Raw genomic sequence first — 19007 nt, 5'->3', positions numbered from 1 at the left:
TAATTGGTATAATGTATTACCATTTTGTTAGCCATAATCGGCTGACTATATTATATTCATTAACCCGCGAGCACATGCACCGATCCGACGAACACGAGAACACGCGCCAGGTATATCATACCCGAATAAAAAAGTTGTAAATAAAAATTTGCCGAAAAAAATTAATCAGTTTTTTAAAAGAAATTAAAATGTAAAACCAAGTTAATACTTCATTTTAGACAAAATAGGAAAAAATAAGGAGAGGAAAAATTATTTACTTACAATTTTTTAACATTGTTTACAAAATGAGGTGATATGTTCCATACATATACTTTTGCTACAATTTTCACAAATGAATCTAGTCTTTCTATCTTTTTTCTTGGAGCACTTTGTACACCTCTTGTAAGTCATTTTAGGTTTTTTGGAGGGCGGTCCATTGTTAACATGTTCATCGGTGGTCAGTGTTCGTCCAGAATCAGGAACCACAGATGCTCGTCGTCGTTCATTTTGAACATATTCTATTAGCTGCATCCATAAGGCTTTGAGAAAAGTACTCATCCCGTTCACGAGTGAAATTTTCTCGTATTGAATCAATATAAATATTTTTATTGTCAACTAAGGACTCCAAAGGTGTTGAGAAGTCTTTAGAATACTTTTGTATTTCCAGGGAGTTTAGTTATAATATTTTGGGCGCCAATTCTAACATTAGTCCGGAATTTATTTTTGTTCCATTTTACTCCATTTTTTCCCAACATGGAACTCATTGCTACATTCCAGAGTTTCATTTTCTGTTTCTGTATCTGATTCGCTACGCTATATGGATGAATCATGATTACTAATTATATTCTTTGTCATCAACATCTTCCTCTTCTTCACTAAATGAATCCTCATCAGAAGAAACTGTTTCAAGCAGATTTCTCAAACTTTTCATCTATCTCTTCATCGTAAGGGATATACGGCGCCATGCTTACAACTCAAGAAAAACTTATAGTAAAAGCTTGAAAACGAGAAGTGCGAAGTGACTCACTGAGAAACGCCAGTACACGCGCGGGTATGACATGTCCGAACAATGCTGGTCCTAAAAAACCGTTGCATTTGCTACCTCAGCAATTTCCCCCATTTAAGTATGCGACCTTGAACTCAGCTACACCAAGTTTCGTCCTTTTATGAAAGAATGGGCGAGAAATATACAAAAAGAAAAATGTACATGGGTATGTCATACCCGCCGCGTGTGCTCGCGGGTTAAACACACATTTTCTCTGAAAGTAAGATTGCATAACCTGAAACATCTACTCCTTGATGTTTTGGAAAATCCAGGACTAAAATTTGAATTTTTAAAAAAAATTTTTTTTTTCCCAAAATGCAAGGAAAAATTATAGCAATAACAGGTAATTTATATTCTTGTTCGTAAAATGCAAAAAGTAGCTTTTCAAAAATCAATGGGGGGTTACATCAAATGAAAGTGCAGATGTTATGAGTGTGTTGTTACATCACGCTTATCTATAACTGGCACTAAACAATGCTGCCTGGCAATAGTATCATGCTTGAAAGGGTATCTATCTAACTGAGTAAAAACAGAAAGTAAACTTTGAAATCCCAAGAAAATATATTTCATTACATTTTATAGACTAAGCAATTTAAAAACAAAAAGACTATATTCAGTTCAAATATGCTAAATTAAATTAAACGGAAAATACACTTTCAAACTTTCATAACTGGATTCCTTTATTTATGGTGTTTTATATGTTTTCTATATAACAAACCTGTTAATAAAGCATTTTCTCTGTCATCATCCTCTGCATCAGGCTGTTTTATATTCCATGTTGTAAGTGGCATTTTTTCATATTCCTCCAGTGATTTGAGCTTCAGCATCACCATGTGTGTACTTTTAGAGCTAAAAAATATTTTGCACTAACTCACAATAATGTATTTTAAAAGCAAATAAAAATTAAATTTAAGCTGTTGATTAAAGAAAACTCAATGATTTGAGACTCAAAAGGATTTCAAATGTCTAGTTTGATCAAATAGCTAAAAATGGATTACTTTATCAAACATTCAGCAATTAAATACACATCCAATTTGTGCAAATGCTTTAACATTAAGCACATTCCTACATAATTACAAAATTAGAAACAATAAAAAAAATATATCTTAATGTTCACATTTTTAGACTAGAAAAAGTAAATGTATACAGCATAAACCAAAAATGGGTGCATACATATTAATACAACTAATTTGGAAATTTTTTACAGATGTAAAAGTTGCTTATCAGACAAAAGTTAAACGTTATTTATCGGGTGCAAGCTATTCCAAACAATGTACTTTAGAAATTTAAAACAATTCTAATTGCTAAGTAAAATTTACATGATTCATTAAAAAAATCACCAGAGATCTGTTTTTACTTAAAAAACAAACTTAAAAGAAAACATTTGCAAAATCTACTTAAAAGAAAAACTTGTCATTGTATAAATGATCAAATACATCTTCTCAACGCTCACTTTAGAGATTTTGTGTCAGAATTCTATATTTCTGCTGAAATTTTATCACAGTATCTTTCATTGCTTTTATTATTGGAGAAGTTGTCTGAGTGAAAGATTTTTAGGCGCCATGAAAAAACATGAGATATTTTTTATTATAACAGTACTAATAAATTTTAAATACATTATTATTGAAATACAGTACAAAGTCCAAAATCCGGACGTCAATTATCTGGAATGATCTAAAATTCAGACCTCAAAAACCAACATTTTCTCGTAGGCTTTACGCATGTGCATTTGATCCCCCCCCCTCTGCACAAAATAAAGCATATGGAGAGTCCCGATTCTTAATTTCGCTTCGACACTAAATAAAATACCTTATTCTTGAAGAAACAATCATTTTAGCATAAATTTATATGATCAGTAATTTGGTTCCGTTGCTGCATATCTGCTTGGCATACATCTCAAAACGAAACATTCCACATAGATACATCGTTGATCTGATGCCAACCTGGCGAATCATTATTTATTATACTTTCCTTTCATCACCGCACATTTATCAAAACATGACAAATTGAGTAATATCTCATATAGCCTAACAATTTTTTTATGTTAGTAATGGAATAATAAAGGACTGTGGTAACCTTTTCTGTTGACATTACGCTTGGCGATGATTACAGATTTAAGTTAAATGCACTAGAAAATGTTGACAAAGAAGAATTTACCAAAAATTTCTTTCCATATGCTAAAAATAGATTTTGTTGATGATACTCATAGACCCCAAAGATTACATGTAGGGCTATTTGAATTAAGAATAACTGATTTGTTATTCACATAAATCCAGAACCAGCACAAGGGTTCATATGGCCACATCGAGTCCCAGAATTTAGGACCCACAGAGACTGCATCAGGTGGTAAGATATCTAGCGCCGGCCCTCAGTAAGGTTTAAGTATATGGTGGGAATTTATTTATTCAGAACTCTGATAAGCCGAAATAGACATAAATATAATAAATAACTAAACTAATACAATTCAGGCTTAATTGTCTCCGTGCACGATAGAAGCAAAATAAAATTTAATGGAACAACTTGTCATTAATCACCAAGCTCATGATGTAATATGTATAGTGAAGAATAGCTAAATTTGATGATGATAGCTGCTAATTTTAAAGGTTTTTTCGGATATTGCAAAACAAAAGTGAAACTTTCCAATTAATGGATTTTGTAAAGAAATGTGCAGAAGCGGTAATAAATGAAGATGATATAAAAGAAGTTTTTCATTGTGATGGCAATGTTTCTCAATCACCAATCAATTAATGAATGGTGAAATCTGTAGCACGGTTCTAGATCCAGAAAATACCGCTACTGATAGTGAAGAAAGTGACAGAGAAGTTGTAAGGATCCTAAGTTTTATTAACGTTTATTTTATTTTAAAACATTTCTTTCTTATTTTCTACATATGGTGCCAGAATTAAATGCTTTAACTTGTTTATGGAAATTGTACTTGCTAACACCCAAGTATTTAAGCTGTGGCTGTTTGCCAAGAGTGAGAGAAAGGAAGTGAGCCACCTTGCCACTGCATTCTTACGAGTTTTCAATCAATTGCTGCTTGCCTTGAAGATCAGAGGTTTAGTCCTCTTGATATTTAAAATGTATTGTAGTTTCAGCAGTTTGCGTACTACCTATGTACCCTTTTAAAAAGGCCAGTCTTAGTGTTAGAAATTTGTATACTAATTCAAAGTTAGCTTTTAGTTAGAGTTTTAGTTAGTAGTTTTTATCCCTTAAGCTGACCATGAAACCAGTGCTGGAAGTAAAAACGGAACCTCGCACATTAAATCTCCACCACCTGCCTATGGGAGAGCAAGAAAAAATTCGCCAAGTGGTAGGTGAATTTTCTACTTTATTCAGTGATATTCCCAGATTTATGCAAGTTACAAATCATGAAATCGATACAGGAGATTCACTGCCAGTTCACTACAAGCCATATCTTAATGATAATACTAAAGAAAAAATTATAGAGTGGCACATTCGAGGTATGCTAAGTAAAAAGACATAGCGCCCATCTCAAGCAGTTATGCCAGCCCGGTTGTTCTATGTAAGAAAAATAACAATAATCCAGTTTACCAAAACGGCGGCGTTTCGCAATTGACTATCGCAAATTGAATAGCATTACGAAATATCCAGTACATCCGTTACCTATTATTGAAGAAATCTTAAGGAACATAACTTCTACAAAATATATGGCTACGCTAGATTTAACATCAGGATATTTCCAAATAGGCATAAAACCAGAAAATGTGCCTAAGACTGCTTTTATAACTAAGTCAGGCACTTATGCATTCTTGCGTATGACGTTTGGCCTTTCAGGGGCACCGGCAACATTTCAGCGATGTATGGACATTGTGTTAAGACCTATTCTAGGAAAGAACACATTTATATATTTAGACGATATCATTATTACTAGTGATAATTTGCTTTAACATATAAAATTAATAATAATAATTTAACATATAAAAGATTTGAGAGAGGTGTTTTCATTATTAAATGAGGCTGGTCTAAAAGTTAATGTTGAAAAGTGAAAATTTGCAGCCACTGAATTACGATATTTGGGATATAAAATTTCTCAGAAAGGAATCGAGATGGACAAATCAAAAATAACTGCAATTCAAAACTATCTGCCACCAAATACGGCGAAGAAGCTGTCTTCTTTTCTAGGACTTTGTTCATATTATAGGTTCTTTATAAAAAACTTTGAAACTATTGCTGAGCCATTGTTAAAATTGTAGACGGCCGAAGCCAATAGTGCTTTTGAAAACTTAAAACAAGCGTTAACACAAGCCCCCGTTTTGAAATTTCCTGAGAACAACGAGAATTTAGAAATTTTGGCGGACGCTTCGGATTATGCTGTAGAAGCAATACTTTCCCAAAATAAGCAGCTCATGGCATTTTTTAGTTAAACTTTAAATGAAACTCAAAAGAATTATTCCGCGATTGAGAGAGAGGCACTTGCAGTTCTCTTAGCAGTGCAGAAGTTCCGAGTGTATTTTGGAAATGCGCCAGTAACAATGTATTCGGATCATGTGGCGGTAACTAGATTATATTCAGGGAAGAACTTATCCCCAAGGTTAATAAGATGGGCAATCAAATTTGATAATTAAGCACACGCCCGGAAAGGAAAATGTCGCAGCAGATGCCCTATCAAGAATAAAAGTAGATGAAGAAGGTAACACCGTGAAGGTGGCAATGCTCACATCATATACTATACATTCCCAGGAAACTGTAATAACCGAACTGAGTAAGGATCCGGAATATAAAAATATATATGATTATTTAAAAGATCCTGAAAATTTTAGCCACCAAGATATTGTGGTGATAAGAAACAGGGCGGCCCATTCCGAACTAATAGATGGTCTATTATTTTATACAAAAACTACGAATAATAACAACGAATTTCGACCTGTTATCCCAGCTAGTCTTAGATTAAATATACTGCAGGGAATGCATGATTCACCGTTGGCATCTCATAGTATAATTCGAAAAAACCCCCAATGTGTACGCGAAGCAGTTTATTTTCCTGAGCTGCAAAAGTTAACAAGATCGTATGTCCAGTCCTGTCCAACATGTCAAGCAGTTAATTATGTTAATATCCACTCGGCTGGATTTCTAAGCATTAGATCAGAGTTTCCAAATGAAATAACTGGCATCGATTTATTGGGCCCTTTCCCGAGAAGTCAGTGAAATAAAAGTCGGTGTCTCCTTGTTATAGTTGACCATTTTAGTAAATGGACCGAAATTGTTCCCTTAAAACGAGCCTCTGCGAAATTAGTTACTGATTCTATTTTAAATAAATATATTTTAAAATATGGGGTGCCCCTTAAAGTTATATCGGATAATGGTTCTCAGTTTGTAAGTAACATTTTTGAAGACATGTGCCAAAAAAAAAAACATGGAAGTAACACAAAGAAAACAGAAATTATATTACAACATGAAACGACGGGGAGTAACTTATAATGTAGGGGACGAAGTGTTAAAAATTAAGCATTCACTTTCTTCAGCACCAGATGATAAAATAGCGAAGTTCTGTCCACGATTTGAAGGACCATATGTGATCGAAAAAGTAATTCAGGCTGTAGTGGTGTTAAAAGCCAAGAATGGTGAAACATTCACAGCAGATATTGATCAAATCAAACCATTTTTTAATTGTAATAAAATGAAAATCTTCAAAGATCTTTTGCAGGCTCCAGCACGGCAGACACAATCTCCAGAGGTGGCACAACAACAACCGCAAGAGTCAGCTACGAGTAGAGAGGTAAACAAGAGTAGAGAGTTCCCCCGTTAGAATACTGAAGGTAATAAGAAAAAGAAACCATTCCCTCGACCAGAAAAGAGAGGGCATGACCGCGCCCAACACGAAGAAGGGAAAAGTTCTCGTAATGCAAAGAGAGCCAGGAGAAATGGCCACAACAATAACACTGCTAAAAAGCGGAAGAGTGAACCATCAGATAGAATTCTACGCAGCCAATGTCCGCTAATCGAACACGGAAAGCAAGCTACAGATGCAAGGAAGCAATGAAATTTTGAGTAGTCAGCAACAAGATTCAGGCAACAACCAGAGAGAGTTGTCCCGATACCTCCAAGGAGAGCACCCATCAAGCGTCCGGGAGTACAATCAGCAGATAAGAAGAAGGTTTTCAAGAGCCATCAAGCATGCCAAAAAAGAAAATGCATTGAGGAAGAAACTGATAGGCAAACCCGCACAAGACGTAGGATAAACTAGATAATGGTCTTCGCTACCTTCCAGAACTAGGCGGCTAAGAGGATATCTGAATATCGTAAAGATAAGTAAAACTTTATGTTACTTTGAAACTCAAAGTTAATTTTTGTTCTTACTGCAAGTGGATTGTAAGGAAAAGTTTTACCTCATGCAAGATCTACCTTTATTGCCAAAAAGGCAAGAAATTGAGTTTACCTATTTGTTACTATGTTTTTCAACTACTTGCGAGTAATCTAAAATTATTGTATAATAGTAATGTGTAAATACTTGAGTATCGTAAAAGCTTTTGTAATTTATAAGAAAGGTACCTTAAGAACATTGTAAAAATATTATATAAATTTTTATTTAAAAGATTCTGTCAAGAAAAGAAATTTTAGTCTGAAGGACTTTTCAAATGCAGTATTTAAATGTAAAAGAATTAGCACTTGCTTTGAAGAAATAGAAGTTAACAAAACATTTTACTACTAATGTATGTTTTGAAATGCATAAAATTAATGGCATGTTAACATGTTCTTATGTACAATGTGAACTGTTATCTTAAAAGCTAAGAAGTACTGTGATATGTTAAAAATGAAAATGTTCTCTAAATGCCAAAGTTTTAACTTATTGGTATGGCTGAAAAAAAAAAAAAAAAAAAAAAAAAAAAAAAGAGTTATGCATTGTGAATATGTGCTAAATGTTGAATAAGCATAGTTAGACTCTCTGATGCTACACTTCAGAGTTAGCCACTTCTTAAGACTAGTACCTCAGGGTACAGAGATGAAGTTTAAGGTGTGTTCTGAGGTCTTATTATGTTGGATTTTAACACGTTAGTGTTTTAATTGTAGGTGTTAGTGTTGAACGCTTGTACATAAACACGCACATGTTTGGTGTTTCTCTTTACAACACGTGTCAGAGAGCACAGGGAATAATTAAATAATGGTATGAATGAAAAAAGAATATAGTTTTAAAAGAAAAATATACGTGTTCATGTTACTTGCCATTTAATTGTTTAACATGTCATTAAACTAGTTTTCCTTCCAGATCTCTGAAAAGAACCAGATTCAACTAAGAAAAACTCTTGTTTTTAGATGCAGCACAGATGAAAAGTAATTGTCCATGGAGATGATATTGTAAAACGACCTTTTAATTTCTAGGTTAGATAGTTTTAGTGAGCAGTTGTTGTAAAATATTGGCCTCGCGTTAGACTTAGAATCTAGAGCTAAAAGTTTTCAACAAGGTCGTTTAGACCTCAGTTTCAAACTAATTAACTCTGGCGGGAAGTATGTGAGGATCCTAAGTTTTAATAACGTTTATTTTATTTTAAAACTTTACTATCTTTCTTATTTTCCCCTTCCAGCCAGAATTAAATGCTTTAACTTGTTTATGCAAATTGTACTTGCTAACGCCCAAGTATTTAAGTTGTGGCTTTTTGCAAAGAGTGAGAGAGAGAGGAAGTGAGCCACCTTGCCACTGCCATTCTTACGAGTTTTCAATCAGTTGCTGCTTGCCATTAAGGCCAGAGGTTTAGTCCTCTTGATATTTAAAACGTATTGTAGTTTCAGCAGTTTGCGCACTACCTACGTACCCTTTTAAAATATGGGGTGCTAGTCTTAGTGTTAGGCATTTGTATACTAATTCAAAGTTAGCTTTTAGAGTTTTAGTTAGTAGTTTTCATATTTTTACATTCAGATCACAAGTGGTTGGTCTCTGTATCCCGAAGTACAGGAGCACCTGTAAAGTAATAGAGAATAAAGGGTTCAGTATATCCTTCCTGCTTGTGTCGTCTATTCCACACATACTAGAACATAGCTCTAGTAAGCTCTCTGTTCTTATTCAGGACACGTTATATTTCCGAAGCAAGTCAAACGACAAACAGCTCCTGACAAAGTTACTGAAAACGAGAAAATTTCTATTGACAAGTTAGTCGGACATCTCCACTATACCCAACACAATACTCGCCATGTATGCTGACGACATAGCTATCCTCGCACAAAGTGCATTTGTTAGTCCAGTTATAGAATGAATTACAGGATTACATACACAAACTTGAGACTTAGCTCAACAAGTGGAAAATCAAGGTGACTGTTGAAAAAACAGAAGCCATACAAGTCACTAAGAACAAGAAGAATTTCTAACTTTACAGAGTATCGGTCCCCTGGGTCATGTAAGTCCTTTATCTTGGGGTGATCTTCAGTAATATTCTCGAAACAGTAGTTACAGGACTTCAACAATGTAACTAAACAAGAGATTATGTCTGTCTGCAGAGTTAAAGAGAAAGTATTAGCACAAAAAAGAAGCAACTTAAACAACTTACATTGACAGAAATGTTTAATAAGGCAAGCAAATAAATATTAAGGTTTTTTTTTTTTTTTTTTTTGACAATTTTGATCATAAATACTTCATTATTTCCTAAATTGCGATTTCATATTTTTTATTTTACAATTTCTACATGCAATCTTACTAAATTTAAACTGATGATTTAATATCCAGAAAAATCTCAAATCTGGAATTGTCAACGTTCCTGACGAGTCCGGATTTCAGACTTTGTACTGTACAATTTAAATGTTAACAGGGGCCATGAATTTAGTGATGTTTTACAGCTTTTTGAAAAAAATTTCTTTTTTCTGATGTAATCGTCGCAACACTTTTGCCACTCTGCCTTTATTGAAGTGCCACTTTTGCCTTTATTATGCCATTTTTCACTCACCTACATTCTTTCAAATGTTTGCGTATAACATCCAGTGTTTGGGTCTATGAAATTGTATCTGTGATTAACTGTAATATGATCATATCCTGCATCTTTGAAATCCTCTATTTTGTATGCTTGCCAGCAATTAGCAAAAACTGCATTACCATCTGTGACACTGTTTTCAATTGCGCCAAGTAAAGGTTTAGCTGAGCGATCCAAAATGACTACAACAAAACATTCTTTTGTTCCTTCACAAATGCCTCCAAAAATCCACTGTGAAGGAAGAACACGTCCAATGTACACTCTTTCTTTTTATAAAAAGACTTTTGTCAACCTTTACTATTATGTTATTTCTACCATTTTTCATTTCAGGTCTGCATAACAAGGCGTGAGCACAAACCATTTGCATATAATTGTTTCAGAAAATGAACATATTGTGGTTAATTTTTAATTGCATATTGAAAACTCAACTGCGGTCAGTGCATGGCACCAACAGTAGATAAATTTTGCAGCTGAGCTTTAAGGAACAGGAGTGATCCTTCAAACAATATGTGAAATCTGGCAGCTATTTTTCTTGGTAAGATCTAAGTTTGCAACACCATTTTAGTGTATTGTAATTGGTAAAAAACAACATCATTTATTGATTATTTTTAAAAAATTTCGCTTGTGAAGAATTCCTTTATGATGCAGTAATTTCCTGCCTTTTCCTCATCTTTAGGTAAATCCCAGATTGTGAAATCCCTTTTTTTGTCCTATAAGAAGTGCTTTTAGTCAGATAATGTATACAAAGTTAGTCATCTATCAAATTATGTTTCACACGGTTACAAAAAAAAAAAAAAAAAAAAAAAAAAAAAAGAGGGGGCTGCAAAACATAGCGCGTAACCGAGATGATTTAGCTGATCACATTGCTGCTATCTTTGGCACTTTACTATACATTTTAACAGTGTTTTTTCGTGGTGCCCGTATAACGGAAAAGTACCAGAGTTTCTTTATCAATAAGCACACTCTATTTTCATTCTGAGATTCTACAAGTAAACAAATTATTGGTAAAAAATAAAATACATAACAGCTCAATGGTACTGAATAATTAAAATACTTTTTAGACTTCACAACAGTGGAATCCTTGTTTTTGATTAAACAGAATTTTTAAAAGATGCAAATGACATAAAATATAGTAAGCAACAATAAAAAAAAGTGTAACTCTGTAAAGTATTGATATAAATAACATTTCCATGTAATTAATTACTTCCATATATGTTAAAAATTCAACTAATTCTGCAATGCAATCACATAGTACAAAACTTAAAATACAATACAATTATGATAAATCAATAATATAGCAAATGATTAATAAAACATATTGTGTACAATTAATAGAAATGAAGCTTACTCATATCTTGGAATGAAGCATTCCTTCCCAGAGCTAAATATGTTTTCTAAAATAGGTCTTGTATCAACTTCAATATCTCTGCTTAAATAGACACTTATCCGTTGGCTGTTTAAATAGCGCTTGTTCTGAAATAACTAATAAATAGAAAATAGCATTTAAAATAATAATAATAAACATTTAGTAATATCAACTCTCATTTCTGTGAATACCTTTGTAGTTACTAGTTGAGATTGCCGGTGCTTATCTGCATCAGACATACTTTTCAGTTTTTGCTTAAGTTGTAATCTGAGAGCTTTCTTAGCTGTTCGCAAAGCCATTGAAATTCTGAAAAAGAATTTAAATGCAAGATAAAACCTTTTATATTTACTATTCTTAGAACTTAAAAAGTTATGGTAAAAATTAATATTTTCCTTTTCACCTTGTGTAAGTTTTAGAACAATCAAAATTAATGACAAGAAAAGAATGATTTGTCTTCCACATAAATCTGCTTTGGATTATGTCAGGGTTAGTATGAAGCACACTTTTCACACTAAAGCTAAAAATGTACAAACAACTCTCCCTTTATTTAAAAAAAAAAAAAAAAAAAAAAAAAAAAAAAAAAAAAAAAAAACAGCATTTATATTTAAGGAAACAAATATGAATGCTAAATGGCCTTACAATACTAACTTTCTAAGCACTATAACTTTACTGCAAGCATGATGAAAAACTTATAACACTATAACTTATAACACTTATAACTTATAACAAGTTATCACTTATAACAAGTACCTCAAACTTTTCTTGGAGCCCCTTCTTGATCCCACACTCTTTAGTATATACGTGAATGACATCTCCACTATACCCAACACAATACTCGCCATGTATGCTGACGACATAGCTATCCTCGCACAAAGTGCATTTGTTAGTCCAGTTATAGAATGAATTACAGGATTACATACACAAACTTGAGACTTAGCTCAACAAGTGGAAAATCAAGGTGACTGTTGAAAAAACAGAAGCCATACAAGTCACTAAGAACAAGAAGAATTTCTAACTTTACAGAGTATCGGTCCCCTGGGTCATGTAAGTCCTTTATCTTGGGGTGATCTTCAGTAATACTCTCTCATAGAAACCACACATCGCATCTATTATCAGAAAGTTTCGAGTGAGTAAACATACACTATTTCCCTTAATGAGTCATTCAGGACTGGGGTTTATCTCCGCTAATGGAGTCAGTTCCACGTGTCACCTACCTCCACTATGCATGCAGTTCAGATTTTTCAACTTGCTGCTCTATGGGAAAAACTGGTTTTGGAAATGGGTCAGCTACATAAGTTGTCTCCATTAGCTCAGATAAACTCTGAATGAACCTTTAAGTTCGAAACAGTATTCTTTCTATAGACAGCAAGTTACTTATATATAAGTCCCTGCTGTATCCCATATTATGCTATGCCTGCCCAGTATGGACCTATTCATGTAAATCTCTTCAAAAAAAGTCCCAAAGATTTGTCAGTGTTTTGAGGCAAATCTCTGATGCTTCATGATATGCGAGAAGCCGCAAGTTACACCAAGAACTATATATATTAAACTGTTAAGATCTTTTTATTGCTGTGTTGCTCAAAAGTTCTATAGTGATCAAAAATTAATTAAGAGTCCTGCCTTCAAGTGTATGATTACAATGTTAAAATGTTAATGAGCCGTGTTAAAGTAAATGGCCAATAGGCATTCTTAGTAATTACTGATTAACCCTCTCACTGCATACTTTTTTTTATCAAAATAGGTTCAAAAATTGTGTATTTTTTTTATTACATATTCCAAATCTGCATATATTTTAGTCAAAATATACAAAAAATTTTTGTAAAAGAATTTTTTTTTCCAATCTAGAATTAGATCATAGAAAAAGGTTGTCAGAATACTGAAATTGAATTATAATGATACAAAAGGAAAATTTTGAAAATTAATATTGGTTAAATTAAGATTTATTTTATAAAATACAAAGGTAAAACATATATACTAATGAAAATATTTGCATAATGTAATATTTTGCATATCAGTTTTGCACCACTGTCAAACGTTTTCAATAGAAACTGAATTCTCAGATTCATCAATATCTGCAGAGGAATCTGAGAAAGTCTCATCAGTTTCACTATAACTACCTTCAATATACTTGAAATCAGAGTCAAACCTACTATCAGTGTCAGAAATATCATCAGGAATATAGTTTATATCACTCATGAAATGCTTCCGGCCAGACATCTTTGAGCTCTGAAAAGCGCGTGCAAAATGCTACTTTACGTACTTTGTATATTTGGCAGAAATGTGGACAACTAACGTCATCTGTTAGCCCACATCTAAATAAACAATTAAACATCATAGAAAAGCCGAAAGGAAACCTTGAACGAGGTGCAGAGTTAAATAGACGACAAAAATTCATCCGAGAGGGTTAAGGTGTACTATTATATGTATCTTTACATGCAACATGTGTGTTTTTCTCTTATGTTCAACTCTCATCTAAGTAATCAGCTTATGATATATTGTGATGTATATTTTTCACATTAGTATTTGCTAACTTGTTTGTTTAAGTTCACTGCGATTTAACCTTCTGGCTGCTCATCCTGAGATTTTCATAAGCAACTCAAATGTAGCAAAATCTGCTCATTCTGCGGGCATGTGTTTTTCTTCCTTTATTGGGGAGCACATCCCATTTTTCCTCGATTTAACCATTGAAATAAGTTATATACAGTATCAGACGTTTAGTTTACGTTTTGGCCAACAGATATCATTAGTTGTCTACTAAATTGCGTATTTGAAGGCACATGGTATTACTGCTCAAACTTCACTTTTTGCAGCAAACGTTTTCTAGCAGCCCTTTCTGTAAGAAAAAACTTACAGAAATGGCTGCTAGAAAACAAACAGCAATTATCTTCAATCAGCAATTATCAATTATTAATTATTAATTGAATCAGCAATTCAGCAATTATCTTGATTATTTAATTAAATTATTGAATTATTTATTAGATTTATTGAATCTGGTGCAAAGACGGTGAAGTTGGACTTTGCCTTTAACTCTCTATCACACTAAACTGCATTTCTAAGGTATTTTTTCCTCGGTGCTTTTTATTTTCTTAAATTTTACACATTTTGCTTTTTTATTTTACGCAATAAATAGAAATTAACTGCAATTCGACTGAAATTTATTTAAAAAAATTTTTTTTTGGTGATAACATCTGAAATTGTTTTTTCTAGCAGCTTAGTTTCTCATGATAAAAGCTATATACAAAATATTTTCTAGAAAGTTCATTTTTCAGTTCTTCAATGTATATAGATTTAAAATACACACACACCCAAAAAAGAAAATTTATGCAATTTTGGTCCACAAATTGAGCAGTCAGAGAGTTAAGAGGTGTTACCACCAGTTTGATCAGTATCTAGCTTCCTCAGTTAGCATTTCTCAGGTCTTTTTTCGAAACTTTGCTCTAACTATTCTAATTCATAATCTAAATAACTGATAATTACTTTTACCTCAACCCATTAAAAATATGCAAATATGTACTCTATTTCCTATTCAGTTATTTCTTGTTGTAGTAATTCAAAACTATTTATTTATTCGATTAGGGGTAGGGTCCTGTGATACTTGTTTCACAGTTGAAGCAAACTCCATTGATGGAACACAGCAATGACTTTATCTAACACTTTAATTTCAAAAGATGAAAGATACACTCAAAATGGCAATATGCAAACATGAAGAGAAAATGTATTCTATCTTTTTAAAAAATAATTACTCTCTTCATGCGAGAACTGCATTCGGCTCTCGAGCTTGCACTTCAAACATTGCCAGCAACATATACATTATTATTCACCTAGAGTTTTCTTCCGCAAAGGATCTGTTGGCAGTGGTGCATATTTACTTGCCAACAGCTAATCGGCTATGATTTTAGCAGCGTACAGTTAAGTTACAAGATATTTAGCATATGGAAGTAAAATAAACAGGTTTACTGTGATATTTAAAGCATATAAATTAAAGAAACATATTAAATGCATATAAATTAAAGTTAGCAGGAAAAGACATAATATCAAATGGTTAAGCATGATATTTAAAGCACATAAATTAGAGTTAGCAGGAAAAGACATACTAACTAATTAATTAAACATGGTAAAGAATATAAATTAAAATATATATAGTAATATTTTTAGGCTTAGCAATACTTCATATCTCTTTTGTTAAATTTGTATGGCTCTGAAAAGGGCCTTTTTTTTTTTTCTTCAAAAAACTGTGCTGTTAAGGAAATTGCGGGAGACCTGTTATATAACAGGAAAACAGTTCTTGATTGCATTCAGAATTTCTGTGAATGGATCATTATTATTATGACTTCTAGCAGGTGATCTGCCAGGTTTTTTTATTGTGAATGCCACTTATTTGCAGTTTCACTATTAGAGGCCTCCAGTTTGACTCTATGGACTGGGTATGTGCACCAGTTACAGGATTAAAAAAATTGGTAGAATGATTGACGGTCTGGTGCACATAATATCAATTCCTGGCTCAAGATGAGTAGGCCCGCCATTTATCAGTTATGATGGTTGATCCCTCAGCCACGTGCTTTTTAATTAGGGGTATCAAGGTCGCCGCAGATCTATTGTTTTTCGGACATATTTTCAGTCAGAAATCTTTTGTTTTTCTCAGGAACACACCAATGATCCACGTTCCTTCAACGACCCTTACAACGCAGCCGACACCGTCAAATTTCGTTGAATTGCAGGTAGTATTCTATCAGTAATCAGTTCAAGACAGTATGAATAGCAGTCCCTGACTGTTTCCGACGAAGTTAATTTATTGTCAATGCAGCTTTGCAAAACAGCATTTTCGTAGCTTTCTTCCTGAGAAAAAATATACGTTAGTAATGAGAAAGTTTGGTTCTGGCGAACCCAAGTGCCTGTTGCTTGACTCAGGCACTCTGGTACTACTACACCAAAGAATATGTACAGACATTCTTTGACTACACTACTCTCTCGTGTGCAGATGGTACATCAAACATTTCTAAAATACTTCTACCAGGAAGGATTCTGCTTGAGAAGGATACAAACGTTAAATTTTACAGTTCACTTACATCTGAATGAAGAAAATTTGCTATTCCAAGACTTAAATAAGAAGCATATACACACTTTCCTAGCACACTCAGAAAATAAATACGATACTAAACAAACAGGACTCGCGCTCTCCACGTGACAATTTTGTTTGTTTACATAAGTAGCAGTTACATTAAAGATTGAAATAAACTTTTTAGGACTGACGCTGAATACAGCTTCAATCAAGGACTTTAATTAAACGTACTTTTATAATTAACAAAGGTTATTAAGTTAGTTAAAATTAATATATAAAACTATATTACTAATCCATCGTAATTTATATTATGACAATCATTTTGTTTTGGTAAAATAGAACTTAATAAAATCTCGAAATATTACCCTCAAACAAACAACTAGTTATAATAAAAATTTTTAGTAATATAAGAAATTACAAATACTGAAGCCTAAAATTTCGTGTGCTGAAACCAACTGAAGTGAAATTATATATTTGAGCGCGAAAAGAGGATAATTTTTCTGCCGTCGTTGTTTTCTGTATGACGGCATTAATGTTTTAATACTTTACTTTAAACCAGTTTCAAGTATTAAACCCGATCACAATTAATAAGCAGTTGTACTTTCTTTTAGAAACTGACCTTTTTATTCTATTCATTAAAATCTTCCCTTCAAAGATTTAAAAGTACTTCATATTGTTTCTACTGTATTTGAAACTGAAAGGTGAGTTTGCTTTAAATAATTATGCTATTTTTAATTTTATTATTTAATTATTTAATAATAATATAAATATAAATATAAAATATAAATATAAATAGCATTAAATTGCTATTTCGGCATGTTTTATTTCATTTTGTAACATAATTTAAACTATAAAATGTGGAACCCAACGATCAGCAACTACGTGTGAAATTAAGAAATTAAGGCCTTTAATTTTTTAAAAATTAAATTGAAATTTGAAGCCTTTTCGCCGTGATTGTAAAATATGGTTTTCGCTGTAGTTGAAAAGAATGCTTGCTTTAATATCCTATCCCTTCAATAAATTGCCTCCAAAGAGTCTTTTTCATAAACTGTATTTTGATGTCATTATTTAATTTTTTGGTTTTTATTTATCCAAATAGTTTCAAGTAATACATAAAGTTTAAAATTGAACTTTTGGCTTAAAGTGGAGAATCAACCAATTCTTTATTTGGCGCTTTTTACAAGAGTAAGAATTGGATTTTTGTCAATTTTCTTTGACTTTTTAAGTGAAAATAGGTGTATGTGTACATGGATAAAGGGAGTGTGCAATGCCATTTTGTGCAACTCTGGGATTTTTTTAAAGTGAAAATAGGTCAATGTGCACATGGATACCGAGTTAGTGCAGTTCTTAAAAACGCGCCAAGCAGTGGGCAATTCTGCACTTTCCCCGAATTTTTTATAAGGAAATGTTTATTGATTCAACTAAACTTATGTAATGCCAAAGTTTTAGCTTGTTCAGCATCTTTGGTCACAAGATTTCAGCTTCATTTTTGCTATGAGCTTAATGCAATTTAGTCTACTAATCTGAATTAAAGATGACCTCTTAAAATCATAAAGTCTCTCGATTAGTTACGAGTCCATGACTGGCAGAAAACGCCTATTAAAATAAATCAAAGAATAATTTCTAGTATAATAAATAAAAGCATCACACAAACAAAAACATTTGAGATATTTTGCTAGCCTATATTTGAGGGTGCCCTTGCCAAGTTGTTTCGTTTATGGGAACCTGAGTAAAGGGTGCCCGTTGGATTATCGCCAAGTTGTTGTTTCATTTATGGTAACCTAAGTAGTTGAATGTTATGAAAACCCTATTATGACGTTATTGGTTGGGGATGTTTCCATAACCGGCACTTGGCGAAATTGCGAATTTGTTTACATCGGAAGTGAGCGTACGTGCACCAGAATATGGTAACCCTGATAATTGTTGCAACCCACACAGGGAATTTTCCTGAAGGAGGAAAAGGGAAATTTTCTGTTTACTTTTCGAACATTACGGTAAGAGAAAATAAAGTTTGAAAATTTGCCATTGGTTGCGTGAATTTGACTGATGGCAAAAGATTTGTAAGGGCTTGTTTGTGTGTTGGATGTTGGCTTGGAAGTTGCTTATTTTGTGGTTTACAGTATAAAATGGCAGAAAGTGGTAAGATTAATTTGAAACTTCTATAGGATTTGGAACGAAAGGGGGGAGCATTAATTGATTGGTATGTAAATAAAGGTTTACTTAGTAGCAGTTATAAGTGTCCTGTTTGTACAAAGGAAATACATATGGTTGAATGTAAAGATCGTTCAGATGGCTTTCAATGGGTTTATCGCAAGAAAGATTCAAATGGCCACCATATAAAGCATTCCGTTAGAAAGGGAACATGGTTTGAGGAAAGTTTTTGGATGCTGTTTAGGAATTTTTTGTGCCACAGACTGAAGACAAAGAAATTTCTAAATAAGGTAGTTGGTCATTTCCTTTGTGTAGTGCATAGTGCTTTTTTATGTTTTTTCATTGTTTGATTTAAAATGCAGTTTATTGAAAGTATATATTTTTTGTGTGCAGTGCCAAGTTTGTGCAATTCTGTGATATTTTTTTTTAAGTGAAAATAGGTCGATGTGTACATGGATACCGAGTTTGTGCATTTCTTTGGCTTTGTTT

At 32.9% G+C, this 19007-nt stretch overlaps 2 protein-coding genes across 6 annotated transcripts in view; one reads left to right on the top strand and one right to left on the bottom strand.

Moving 5' to 3' along the window:
- LOC118181312 (5-formyltetrahydrofolate cyclo-ligase-like) overlaps nt 1-16490 on the bottom strand; it is a 47998-nt gene extending 31508 nt beyond the window's left edge. The window contains exons 1-4 of one of the 4 annotated variants that reach the window (XM_035350429.2): nt 16375-16490; nt 11500-11614; nt 11291-11424; nt 1743-1873 (exon numbers count right to left, since the gene is read on the bottom strand). In XM_035350429.2, the coding sequence (XP_035206320.1) occupies nt 1743-1873; nt 11291-11424; nt 11500-11607 (373 nt within the window). In that variant the 5' untranslated portion in view covers nt 11608-11614; nt 16375-16490. Of the gene's footprint in view, nt 1-1742; nt 1874-11290; nt 11425-11499; nt 11615-15475 lie in introns of all 4 variants that reach the window. The other 3 variants (XM_085823927.1, XM_035350427.2, XM_085823926.1) reach the window with 3 other exon arrangements.
- Nucleotides 16491-16829: 339 nt separating this feature from the next.
- The window catches only part of PolD1 (DNA polymerase delta 1, catalytic subunit), a 156046-nt gene continuing 153868 nt past the window's right edge, over nt 16830-19007 (top strand). The window contains exon 1 of one of the 2 annotated variants that reach the window (XR_015043066.1): nt 16830-17068. The gene's annotated coding sequence lies outside the window, so the exon portion shown is untranslated. The remainder of the gene's footprint in view (nt 17069-19007) is intronic. The other variant, XM_085823925.1, reaches the window with a different exon arrangement.

This window comes from Stegodyphus dumicola, chromosome 9 (assembly GCF_044657685.1).
Source record: "Stegodyphus dumicola isolate Sdum_Otavi_A_Nest chromosome 9, ASM4465768v1".
Lineage (NCBI taxonomy): Eukaryota > Metazoa > Arthropoda > Arachnida > Araneae > Eresidae > Stegodyphus > Stegodyphus dumicola.
This window is presented reverse-complemented; position numbering and strand designations above follow the sequence as displayed.